This window comes from Buceros rhinoceros, unplaced genomic scaffold (genome assembly GCF_000710305.1).
Source record: "Buceros rhinoceros silvestris isolate BGI_N320 unplaced genomic scaffold, ASM71030v1 scaffold32198, whole genome shotgun sequence".
NCBI classification, from domain to species: domain Eukaryota; kingdom Metazoa; phylum Chordata; class Aves; order Bucerotiformes; family Bucerotidae; genus Buceros; species Buceros rhinoceros.
Genome location: NW_010425816.1, coordinates 40,696 through 51,966, shown reverse-complemented (window position 1 = coordinate 51,966; position 11,271 = coordinate 40,696). Strand labels below are relative to the sequence as shown.

At 50.3% G+C, this 11,271-nt stretch overlaps 1 protein-coding gene across 1 annotated transcript in view; it reads right to left on the bottom strand.

Moving 5' to 3' along the window:
- Positions 1 to 11,271, bottom strand: part of TANC2 (tetratricopeptide repeat, ankyrin repeat and coiled-coil containing 2) — a gene marked incomplete at its 5' end in the record, with an annotated part of 50,059 nt that overhangs the window by 1,940 nt on the left and 36,848 nt on the right. The window contains 7 exons of the mRNA XM_010141277.1: positions 1 to 127; positions 2,094 to 2,194; positions 4,075 to 4,221; positions 5,647 to 5,738; positions 6,650 to 6,679; positions 7,243 to 7,375; positions 7,652 to 7,827. The exon at positions 1 to 127 is cut by the window's left edge and continues 1 nt beyond it. Of these exons, the coding sequence (XP_010139579.1) occupies positions 1 to 127; positions 2,094 to 2,194; positions 4,075 to 4,221; positions 5,647 to 5,738; positions 6,650 to 6,679; positions 7,243 to 7,375; positions 7,652 to 7,827 (806 nt within the window). The remainder of the gene's footprint in view (positions 128 to 2,093; positions 2,195 to 4,074; positions 4,222 to 5,646; positions 5,739 to 6,649; positions 6,680 to 7,242; positions 7,376 to 7,651; positions 7,828 to 11,271) is intronic.

Below are 11,271 nucleotides of genomic sequence, written 5' to 3'. Positions count from 1 at the left end.
CGGCTGCTGCTGCTGCTGCACCTGCCTGCACTCCTCTTCCACCCGCATCAGCAGCCGCTGGATCTCACGGTTGTTGGGACACAGCTTGATGGCCTCGTTCAGGTCCTCCAGGGCTGCTGAAAACTGCCTGCTTGACAAAGGGACAGAAATGAGAACTGGGATTACTCTGGATTTGAACGGAGCCCTTCTCGGAGGCTCCGGAGGGCTAAGTGGCTTGTCCGCGTTACTGAGGGCGATGTCTGTGACTGCTACCACCTGCTGCGTCACTCAAACTCTGCCTTACGTGCTTCCCTCGGATTTATTTTATCCAAACTGAAGGCAAACGCTGCCAGCCGCTCTGGAGAAGAGGGAACACGGTCCTGAAATGGCACCGCCAGACACGCAGAACCGCCTGACCTCCGTGCTGCGCGTTACGGGCGCATTAATTGCTCCCCACAGCAGCACCGCGAGCAAAGGGGAACCCAAAGCATCGATAAGGAAGAGCCAAGCTCACCGCTACTGTAAACAGGCGCCGCTCTGACTGAGTTGCAACCGCTTACACCAGAGAAAACTGAGCTTCTGCCTGGTGCCAAGACCACACAGCGTCAGGGCTGGCTCCAGGGCCCGGGGGCTGCCACGGGTCAGTGCTCTAGGCACGGCTTGTCTCTCCGGTTTTGCGATGCATTTGGCTAACTGCTCCAGAAGGAAGGGATCGAGCAGCCTTAGGGAGCCTGTGGGCCCTCCCGGGGAAGCCTCTGCCAGGGGAAGGGCAGCCTGTGAGGAGTCATGGGCAGGTCACGGTTTGGGGAAATGGGGTTGTCACTTCCAGGGATGCTCTTCGCTGTTGAGCAAAACCATCTGTTTGAACATGTCATCTGGGGGATGATCACAGCCAGACTCCCCAGTGCCTCCCAACACCTCCCTAAGCTTTTGCACAAGCCATTGAAATCTAGAGGGAGGAAGGAAAATCCTCCTGTCCCTCCCGTCTGTGCTCCCTCGGGGGTGCTGGTGGGCACCAACAGGGAAATAGAGAAAAAAGCCAGAGTGGTGACAAGTTTCTGCTGGAGAGACCTGGGGAGAAAAGGAAGCTTGTATGAGGGGGGCTGATATAATCTGGAAAGGAACCTGGCCCTTACGCTTCCTTACAAGTGTTTTGGCAACAATGGAGAGCAAAACTGTCACAGTCAAGGCATGAGGTCAGTGCGGCTCAGCCAGCAGGACTGCTCTGCAGAAGAGAAGGTCATGGCTCCACCTCCCACATCCAGACCTGGTGGACCAGCTGTGCAGCCTCAGCTGGGCAGGAGCCCAGTTCCACCCAGGTGGTGGTGCCTGCTGAGCTGTGGTGTTTGCACAGCGGGACTCAACACACCTCCGGCTCCTGGTGACTCTGCATGGCCACGCAAGGCATTTTGGCTGCGTTTAAAAGCGAGGTGCGCCCAGCCCTCGAGCACAGGACTCCAAAGCAAGCCCTCCTGCTCATTTAGAAATGGCATCGATCGGTTTTGAGACCAATCTAATCTCACGTATTTGAGCCTTCAGGGGCGTTAACAAGGGGATCCTCCAGGCTCCTCTGAGCTGCAGAGAGATGCCCGTGCTGCAGCTCTCTCGAAGCCGGCTGCAGTGCTCTGAGCACAAGCGATGGCTGAACGCTCTCCGGCTGGCGCTTGCCCGCACCATCACTGCACAGCTAGTTAGCAGCTTCTGCCTTGCAGAGATTCTAAGGCCAGAAGAGACCACTGTGATGAATGAAGCTGCCCTCCTGCATGACACAGGCCACTGGGCTTCCATCAGCCGTACTTTGCTTCGAGTCCAAGTGGTGGCTGAACTAAAGCGTATTTTCCAAAGAATCCCCAACTTGGTGTAAAGGTTTCCAGTGCAGGAAGATGCTCAGATCAAGTTCAACTGAGATGAACCTCTCAAAACATTTGCATTCAGCTTCCTCAAAAAATGACCAAATGAGGGAGAGCGTTCCTTTGGAGTTTGAGAGGTTTGACATCTCATCAGTGAACGCTCCTTTCCCATTTCTTCCCATGGGGACACTGGTACCAAGGTTTTGCACAGTGGATGCCTACACCGGTGTGGCCCCTCGCACCTTTGTCTCTCTCCCTCCTCACCTGCTGCTGCGCTTGGCCCTTGCTCTTGCATAGTAAGCTTCGTAAGATTTCGGTTTCAGCTCCAGGGCTTTAGTAGCGAATTCCTCCGCCATTCCAAAATCCTGTCATCACAATAGGTGTGCAGTAAGTAAGTGAAAGGATAGAGAAATAAAAATATATACAATTTGGGAAGAAAACAAACTTAACATGTACTTTTTTCGCATGTACCATGGAAAACTTGACAGTACTGGAATGTTTCACACGGATTCATCATCGCTTGGAGCCAGAGAGCTACGATGGCACGTCCAAAGCCTCAAAGCCCTCTCAAAGCTGTCAGCACCCACAGAGGCCAGCGTGCCACTGGCTCCGTTCTCATCGATTGTGTCCCCAACAAGTGCATGCAACCCCTCTCCAACAACCTGCAGTCTGGAGGAAACATCTGGCCTCACAGAGGCTGGAACGTTATCTCCTAAGGATCTTTTTCCACAGTTGAAAGCAATCAGAAACCTTTCCCACGCCCTCTGCTTCCCACTCTGCAACACACTGACATACTTTGAAGGGGCTGAATGAAACGGCACGTGAAGGAAGGGACCACAGTATTTCAGCAGCTACAGACAGGACTGGCTTGGCAAAGGTCTCCTTGTCGCGCTGTCCCTTGCCTCTCCCCTACACCTCACTTGGGAGACCAGTTTGGCAGTGGGGAGGGAGCGGGTGACAGCATGGGATGGAGACTGCTCTGGGTGCTTTCGAGAGGCAGTGCCACGAGGTTGGACTGTCCGCTATGGTTCAAACCCTGCCAGCCGTCCTCCCTTGCTTTGTCCCAGATGCTTCAGGTAACCACTAAGCTCAGCTGAAGCTCAGCACTTGTGCAGGAGGCCTCTGTCCGGTGAAGGGCTTTCACTTCACAGCCAACCACCGCTTGGGCTACGACCCCGGGCAGTTCTGGGGAAAGGACTGAAGAGGACTCCTGATTTGCTCAAAAACCCGGTGAGCAAACTCTGTCTATCTGGACACCCTGCCTGGGGAAGCTCATACTTCTGTTTGTACCTCCAGTAGCAGTTACTGAAGAGATATTGCCCACCAGACTCGACTGGGAACGCAGTCAAGAGGTTGGTTCCTTTACGGTCTCATCTACAGATGCAAAAACTGCAGAAGGAATTACAACCCACTGAAATTTTCTATCACAAAACTTGGGACTCCCCCGTTAACAATAAACCAAAACTCCTGTCCTTAAAGCGCAGGCTCAGCTGTGAGTTGGCTCAAAGAGAAGGTTCCCACTTCTCCACCCCGTGTTGGTTGTTCACCACCATTCAGATTTCACTGCCGCTGCTCTTCATCTTTCTCCCTCACAGCTCGAAGAAATGAAGGTGTCAGAAACCCCCCCTCCCCTCCAGTGTAATCTTCGCTGGCTCATGGCCTGGGTGGAGATTTCCCTTCTCGAGCCTGTGGAGGTGAAAGTCTCTGCACGCAGAGCAGGGGGAGGTGGCACTTGGCTGCTGGAAGAACAGACACGCTGCAGGGGCTGGTCGCTAGATGCTGCTAGATTGGAGCGGAGAGAGTGATGGTGATCCGGCACTTCTGGGAGGAGAGGGAGTGTATGGGGGTGTTTGTGGATGAGTCACTGCCCTGGGGAAGTGCTAACCCCCTAAGCATATGCTCCTTCATTTGAAATTAATTAGTATTCAAAGGAGCACATCTCCTGGCTCCTCCCTCACCGCTGCCCTAGAAATCTGGAAACTGCCTCCACCCCCAACTCACATCATCATCAAAAGGGAGTAATAAAAAATTCAAAAAGCTATAAACATCGCAATGAATTTTTAATCATCTGAAATGCGTATTAGTTCATTACTTCTTTAGAGTTATAAAATGTCAGAGCTCTGTGAAGGACAACCAGGTTACACAGAGGAGAGATCTCAGAGGTCAAAGCATGATTATGGGATGGACGTGTCTCTGTGCAGGGGCAGAAAGCTGCCTTAAGGTCACGAAGAGTGGGGAGACTTACGTTCATTTTCCTGCGACACCGGGAGAGGTTGAGGAGGAGCGACACCTTCAGCTCACGGAAGGTTTTCAGGTCTTCTCCAAACCCTTCCCTGGGGAACTTTTTCAGAGCATACTGGTAGCGCTGGGCAGCCTCTTTCACTTTACCTTTCTAATAGAAGGAGAACATGTCAAAAGACATCCTTGGGTTGAGCCTACTTCACTGCAGAGAACTCACCCACCAGCCCCACGAACGTTTTAGGTGGTTAAAGTAACGCGACTTCACTCTTTAGCTCTTTTCCAGAAAGGAAAGCCAGAACATTTGATCAAGGGAACAGGCAGGTGCCTTGTGCCAGCTGGGTTCTCCCATTCTGTCCAGAGCTGTCACGCTACAGAGGCAAACAGCAGAAATCGCGGTAACTCGATACAACTCCACCTGGTTTCAGGATGGATGGTCTTTTGAGCTGGGTGATCAGTAACTCATTTCTGGAGAACACTCTACACCTAAAGCTTAATAAGCACCTCCGAAGGTAAAGAATATGAAGTGTGGGACTTTGGGTGGAGTTCCTGGGGCTCAGAGAAGCCTCTGCAATAGCCAAGATAAACGTTACAGCACCAATATGGCTCTGAAGCTGGACACATGGGTTAAGATTCATCTCCCTGCATTTTAGACACATAAAAATTAGGTGCCTACATCTAAGCCTGTCAGCTGGGTTCCTTTTACGGTTATTGGGACACCACAGTCACCTTCAAAGGGTGACTCATCTGTATTATTTTGGGCACCTAATTTTGGGATGGGGTGATCTGCCCCCTGGAGGGGGTGAAAGGAAGAGGGCAAACTGGGATCTAGGACACGTGCAATTCATGATGACCCAGACATCAATTCTGCAGCTTTAAAGCCGTGTAGGCTCAGGTTTCTCAGCTGTATCCTGCATCTCTGGCAGATAACTCTAGTTCCTATGCCAGCTTTGCATATTTTCTGCTTCACCCTTAGAGTCTTCAGTGAATCATTGTTGTACTTGCACATTTCGCGTGTGTGTGCACATCTCCAGGTTTCGAAGATCGGCTTAAAATAAACACAGAGCAAAAAAGACTCTCTAAGTGTAACAGTGGAACGTCTCCCATGGGCTAAAGGACACGACAAAGCCATCTGTGTCCTGACAATCTGTTTTCACTGCAAAAAGTTTCCTCCACGAGTTTTTCTGGGAGATACTATCTTGTTACCTCGTTCCACAGCGGCGATTCTGCTAGGTAAGGACAGCGTTGCCAGACCTGATGCAATGACATCAACACTCTGAGTGTCTGCAAAACACTTGGATTCTGGTGTTTTCAAAGAGGAAATGAAGTGCTGGCTCAAATCCAGAATGCAGTAAGACTTGGCTTTGCTTCAGCTTCGTTACAGATTTGGGCAATCAATCCCCCCTCCCCAGCCCCACTAACCAAAACCAAACAGTTTGCAACACGAGGAACGCTGCGAGCAGTAGCTTTTGCTTGCCGTGGGGTAAGGCGGCAGCAGCAGCATTGCTCAGGCAAAACCTCATACGAAGTCACGCTGCTAGCAGCGTCTGTTCAATTTTTCCAGAAACACTCTTCTCACCTTATAAAACATGTCTCCCTCCTCCATCAGCTTGCTCAACAGGATGATCATGATGTCTGGTTTGGAGGTGGCCATCGCCCATGTTGCTGGACCTGTAGTGTACAGGATGCATGATGGGTAAAGAACTCATACAATGCAAGGGTGGTAGGAAGCTGGGTGGAAAAAATATCCTGGGGTGGGAATTTCTGCTGGAGAGAACAACTTGGCATGGTCAAAGGGCAGAGAGCTCCAAATCATTGAGCTGAGAATTCCTCTGGCACTTAAATTAACGTCATCCACACGGCAACGGTTTTCCTGTGCAGTCGTTAAGGCTAATCCCAATCACCAGCACCAGGAGGGGCTGGGAGAGGCCGGGAGCCGTTTCCACAAGAGGGCACTGCTGGTTGTGGAACCAGCTTGTGGGGGAGAACAAAACATACTTAAAGGGAAAAATGAGAGTAGTTACATAAAAGCATTTATTTCTAAATTAAAATCTCTGGAAGCGTACTAGGAAATCCGCAGTTCGACCCCGCTAGGCGGTTTTGTGTTTAAGTGGATTGTGATTTCCATCTTCACAAGATGTGAAACACTACAGTAGAAAATCCATTAAGGTAGAAAATACGACAAGAGAAAGGTCGTGTCTAAGTGCTGCTGGAGCCAAAGCCGCCGGTCGGGCTGGGGCTGCGCTGGCTCCGCGCAGGGCTCCGCCCGTGCAGAGCCAGTTGTGATCTCGGGGACTAACACTGGGAGGGATGGGGTGGCAAAAATTTGGGGAAAACTCATTAGTGTGGGTGAAGAATAAGTCAACAATATTCTATGAGTAGAATCAGTACATTTTGGGGGAAGGAGGTTAGTTTTTGAGTTCAAGTTATTCTCTGCAACAGTCATTAAAAAAATTATTTGAAGGTGAGGTAAATTAAAAGATTAGAGGTGTTGGGGACGCATGCAGGCTAAATCAAACAGGAGAAAGCAAGGCTGACAAAGCCATCAGATCGAAGCTGATGCTGACAGCAATGAGATATACCTCGTGGGCGACTCGGTAACGTCTGACAACCTTCAAAGAAAGGAGAAAACAAAAAGTTGTAGGAGAGAGGGGGAAAAAAAAATGGATGAAGGTGAAAAAAAAAAAGAAAGGAAAAAAGCAGCTGTGAGAGGCAGGCAGCAAAGAAGCCAATGCACCAGCAAAATCCCCTTTCACAGGAAAACGTAACGTGAGCGGCTGCGTGGCGCAGTGCAGGTAACACTGAGGTCTGAAAGCGTACACAGAGCGAGTGAAGGCAGCAGCTCACAGCAATGCATGGACATAGTACGTTTGTCGACTCGGACTAGTAAAGATAGAAAAAGCATTACCAGCGGAAAGACCTTGCCAAAGAAACAGTTGTTTATTGATTAACTTTGCTAAGTAATAGGACAGTAAAAAAAAAAAAAACAAATTCCCCATTTTAGTAAAGAGAACAAGGCAGTCATGACTCGCTGGCTGCTTTTGGAGCACGAAGCAGCAGCTGGGGCAGAGGCTGCCTCTGCCTTACGTTACGCTTTGATTTTCTAGGAAGGCAGCCCCGCTGCTCGAGTCCTGCCTGAGCACCGAGCCGATGGCGGGTTGTCCCCTCGTCCTACCTATCTTTGCTCCTTTCTTCAGGAGAGTGACGACGACCGAGGTGTTGCGGCACCCCACCGCCCGGTCGAGCGGGCGCATCCCGCTGTAGTCAACGTGCTCAATCATGGCTCCATGGTCCACCAGAAACTGAACCTGCAAGAAGAAGAAGCCCAACAGTCAGTTCTGTTCCTGGGCGAGACGTTTGCGTGCTGCTGGGGGGATACCACCAGCAAATGCTCGCTCTGCTCCGCTACTTGGGCTAAAACCCCTTCTGCAGGGTCTGAGGGTCCATCAGGCGCGTGCGTTGTCCTCTGTGGAAGGACAACGTATGGAAGGGCCAGGGCTCTCTGGGCTTACTGCTCTAGCGAGCGGAACTCTACTAGTTTAAGGCTTTTACACCAACTTCTGCACACGTTACAGACCACTTACCACCTCTGCATCGCCGTAAAAAGCTGCCAGGTCCAGCGGAGTGCGCCCGTTCTTATCCGCATGGTCGGTGGCAGCCCCGTTCTCCACCAGGGAACGCACCACAGAGAGATGGCCCTTCAGACAAGCCCAGCTGAGGGCTGTCAAGCCCTCCTTGTCCATTAGAGAGATGGAGGCACCTGGAAGAACGAGCATGAGTTCACTTCAGAGCTCATTGTTGTGGAGCATGATGATACAACAAACCATCTGCTCAGTGATGACAGTGTATTTTTACAGAGCTTTGTACACAATTACTAATTATTCTATTAAAATTTCTCCCACCGTGGATCCCACCCTCCAAGATAACTTCAAATGCACTCAGGAACTGTGGCAAATGAATTTCTTCACACCAAGCTGCAAACTTTTTCGCACCTCGCTCTGTGGGCTTTTCTGGCAAACATCTTCTGAGCGGCAGGGTTGATCTGACATCCCTCATCTGAGACATCAGTCTTTCCTTTTAACTGTTTATATTTAAATCCAAAGCCATTCCAGCCCGTGTGAGTCAGAGTTGAAGACCATTTTGCTGTTTCAGCAGGTCATGTTGCACCAAGAGGAACTAAGTCAATTCAGCTCAGTTCTTCTAAAAAACCACAGATTTTCCCCTCTTCACTCCCCTCGCCTTTACCCAAATCCACACCCTTTCCAGCAGTATTTCTCCCTGAACTTTACCCGATATAAATACAGCGTTGTGGGATAAACTACTGCCAACTGCAAGCCAAGGAGAGAGGGACTTGACATTTTTTTGGACGAAGAAATCACGCTGCCATACCAGCGGGTCAGGATTGCTTCATACGGCATATGGATAGGCACACGAGCTCTGAACAGCAGCACTGAGCGAACACTCGTCGTCGTGGCATGAAGACAACTCCTGTTGCCATGGCACAGGCAGGGCCCCGGCTCTCCAGCGTGCAGAAGAGATCCGATTCAGCTCCGCTCCTCCAAGGAACTGCAGCTACCTGTGGGATGCTGCTGCCAGCGGGCTGGGATGAATTGCTGCTGCAGGGTTTTTCTCTAAACTGCCCAGCATGAGATCATCACTGGCTCCAGAAAGCTCAGCAAGCGGGGGAGTAACGCGAACTTCCTGAACCTTCCTGTTCATCTCAGCTGACATAGCCCCTGGGGAGCACACACTGCCCAGAAGACAAGAAAACCTGATAGACCTGCCAGCTTGCACAACTTTTTGTTTGCGGAGGAACACAACACATGAATGTTTGACCACGATACGTTCAGAAACTCCGTCCAGAGCTCTCAGCGCAGCCGCAGCACGCTGCTCGCTGTCTGCCTCCGAACTGCAGCGGGGAGTGTCAGCAAGGGAGGTGGCAAATGACGTCTGGGGCAACTGAGAGTGCCCAGGAGGGACACTGGCTGCAGGGCAGCTCCACTGTACAGGCTAAGGGGTGACAACACCAACTCCCAACATCTTGCCAGCCTTCCCTCCTGTTGCCCACGCTGCACCCAGGAACACCTCTCAAGCCCTGGGAAAGCCCTCCAGATGATCCCCAACTGACCCAAGGCCAACTTTTGCTCAGCAAAGCAGGACAGAACCTCATTTCACTCATTCCTATTTCTACCAGCTACCTTCTTGCAATCAAACTGTCAAAGTCATCTCTCATGTTTTCCCTTTGACTCTTCTGGATCAGGTGAGAAAGCTCCTGCAATAAGAGGGAAGGCTGGAAGGTCATACCATCACTCAACCTTCCCACTCTTTTCCCAGTCCAGTGGAAGAGACACACCACACCACAGGGTAACGGGCACAGACGTCAGGGTGTCACTGCAGCAATGGAGTGGACAACACGCACCGCTTCAGAAATGCCAAAACGCTGCTCTGGGGCAGGCCGGGCACGACCTCTGCAGAAGTGCCGAGCTCCCGATGCAGCTGTGGCTCCCAGCAGAACCTCTGCTTGACTCTGAAGACACCTTCCGCTCCTTCGGGGATCTCTGTCCTACTGAGCACTAAGGCAGTCAGACACGAAACACACGGATGGTTTGGAGGGCAAGTGGCTTAAGGTGACCTCCTAGGATCGATCCCTGCTGCAGGGGGAAAGATTTTGTCTGGGTAAACCCATCTTGTTTCTGAGGAGGGCTGGGATGCTTCTTCCCGCAAAAAAAGGAACTGGCTGAACGCCAGAGTTTATGGTTTATGTGTTACCCAGTACGCACACAGCCAGGAGCCAGATGGGGAAAAAAGGAAACCCCTCACGCTTGGAGCATCAGAAAGAAGCAGGCAGTGGCCAGGACAGCTGGGTCCTTTCTGCACAGAGGATGCGGCCACAGGCGTAGTGCCCAGGCAGGTCACCCCCATGGGGACGGGGCTCAGGCTGTCTGTCGGAGACAGCGAGGAGCAGCACCCACCCGCACCGTGTACCCCAGGGGAGCACAGACGTCAATTATTTTGCTCTGTGTAACACAGACCTGCATAAACACCAGCTTTAGCAAAGCTGCGACCAGGAAAGTTCAATTCACCCTTCACAGGTCCGTTACTTCTGGGTAAGAAGTAAGAAGCAAGAGTAACAGGTAACTCTAAAAAGTTGGATTTCAACCTGACTGATGACTGCAACTGTTAATAAAAAGTGTTTACAAACGCTGACTGTGTTAATCAAGTACAGTCAAATGCGATTTGCTTTGCAATACACTAATTAATGCTTATGGCTTATGATTCACACACTTTGATTTTAATGAAACATTGAACAGGACTGTCAAAGCCATTTTAATTAAAATACACCATGTATCACCGTTCTCTGCCCAGGCTGGAGCTCGCTTTGCAGGACCGTGTGTTACAGCACACTCAGCGGAGCTCATTTAGAAGAATGGACCTTTTAAAGTAAAGAAGATCTTCCTGGTTTTGACCTCCTGGGCTCTCAGCGACCAAAGAGCCCAGGAAACATTATGTGCATTTGCTGGTGATCCCACAGCCAAGAGCACTTCATCTGGGATTTTCACCCTCACTGAACCAGTCAGTCTAAGTAACGTGCACAGTTCTCAAGCCTGGCAAAAAACCCAATCACTTATTTTAAGCCTTTTACACCAATTCAGTCAAGCTGCAAAAGGCGCCACGTTACAATTCAAACATGGAAAGTGTGAAGAATTAATTGATTTAATTTATCAGAAACTCGTGCCTCAAACAGATCTTTGTCACATCCCAATGCAGGTTACAGCACTGAACAGCAAGGACTCCGCTGGCCTGTGGCTCAGGACAGACAGACAGACAATGAGAAACTTGTTCTTGGAAGCCTGACAATTTTACAGTGAAAAAACATTCTTATAATTACTACGTAAAATACTCAAGTGTCTCACATTTTGGCTAGCGGTCACTTACGATATGAAGAAAATATCCCTTCCCAAAGAGGGATCTTACCTGAAATAAAAATACCAAATAACAACACAAGAATTAAATGCTATTTCTAGCCAAAAAATAATGGAAAATTTCCCAAAGAAACCAAACAAACCTTGGATATTAGGGAAAAAAAAAAAAAAAAAAGTCTTTCAGGAGCTACAGAAATGAGAAATAACCGTGTTCACCCAGGTCACGGGCAGCGTGTTGCTCTGAGTCACCCCCAACACCCCAGCAGAAATGAAATGTTCCT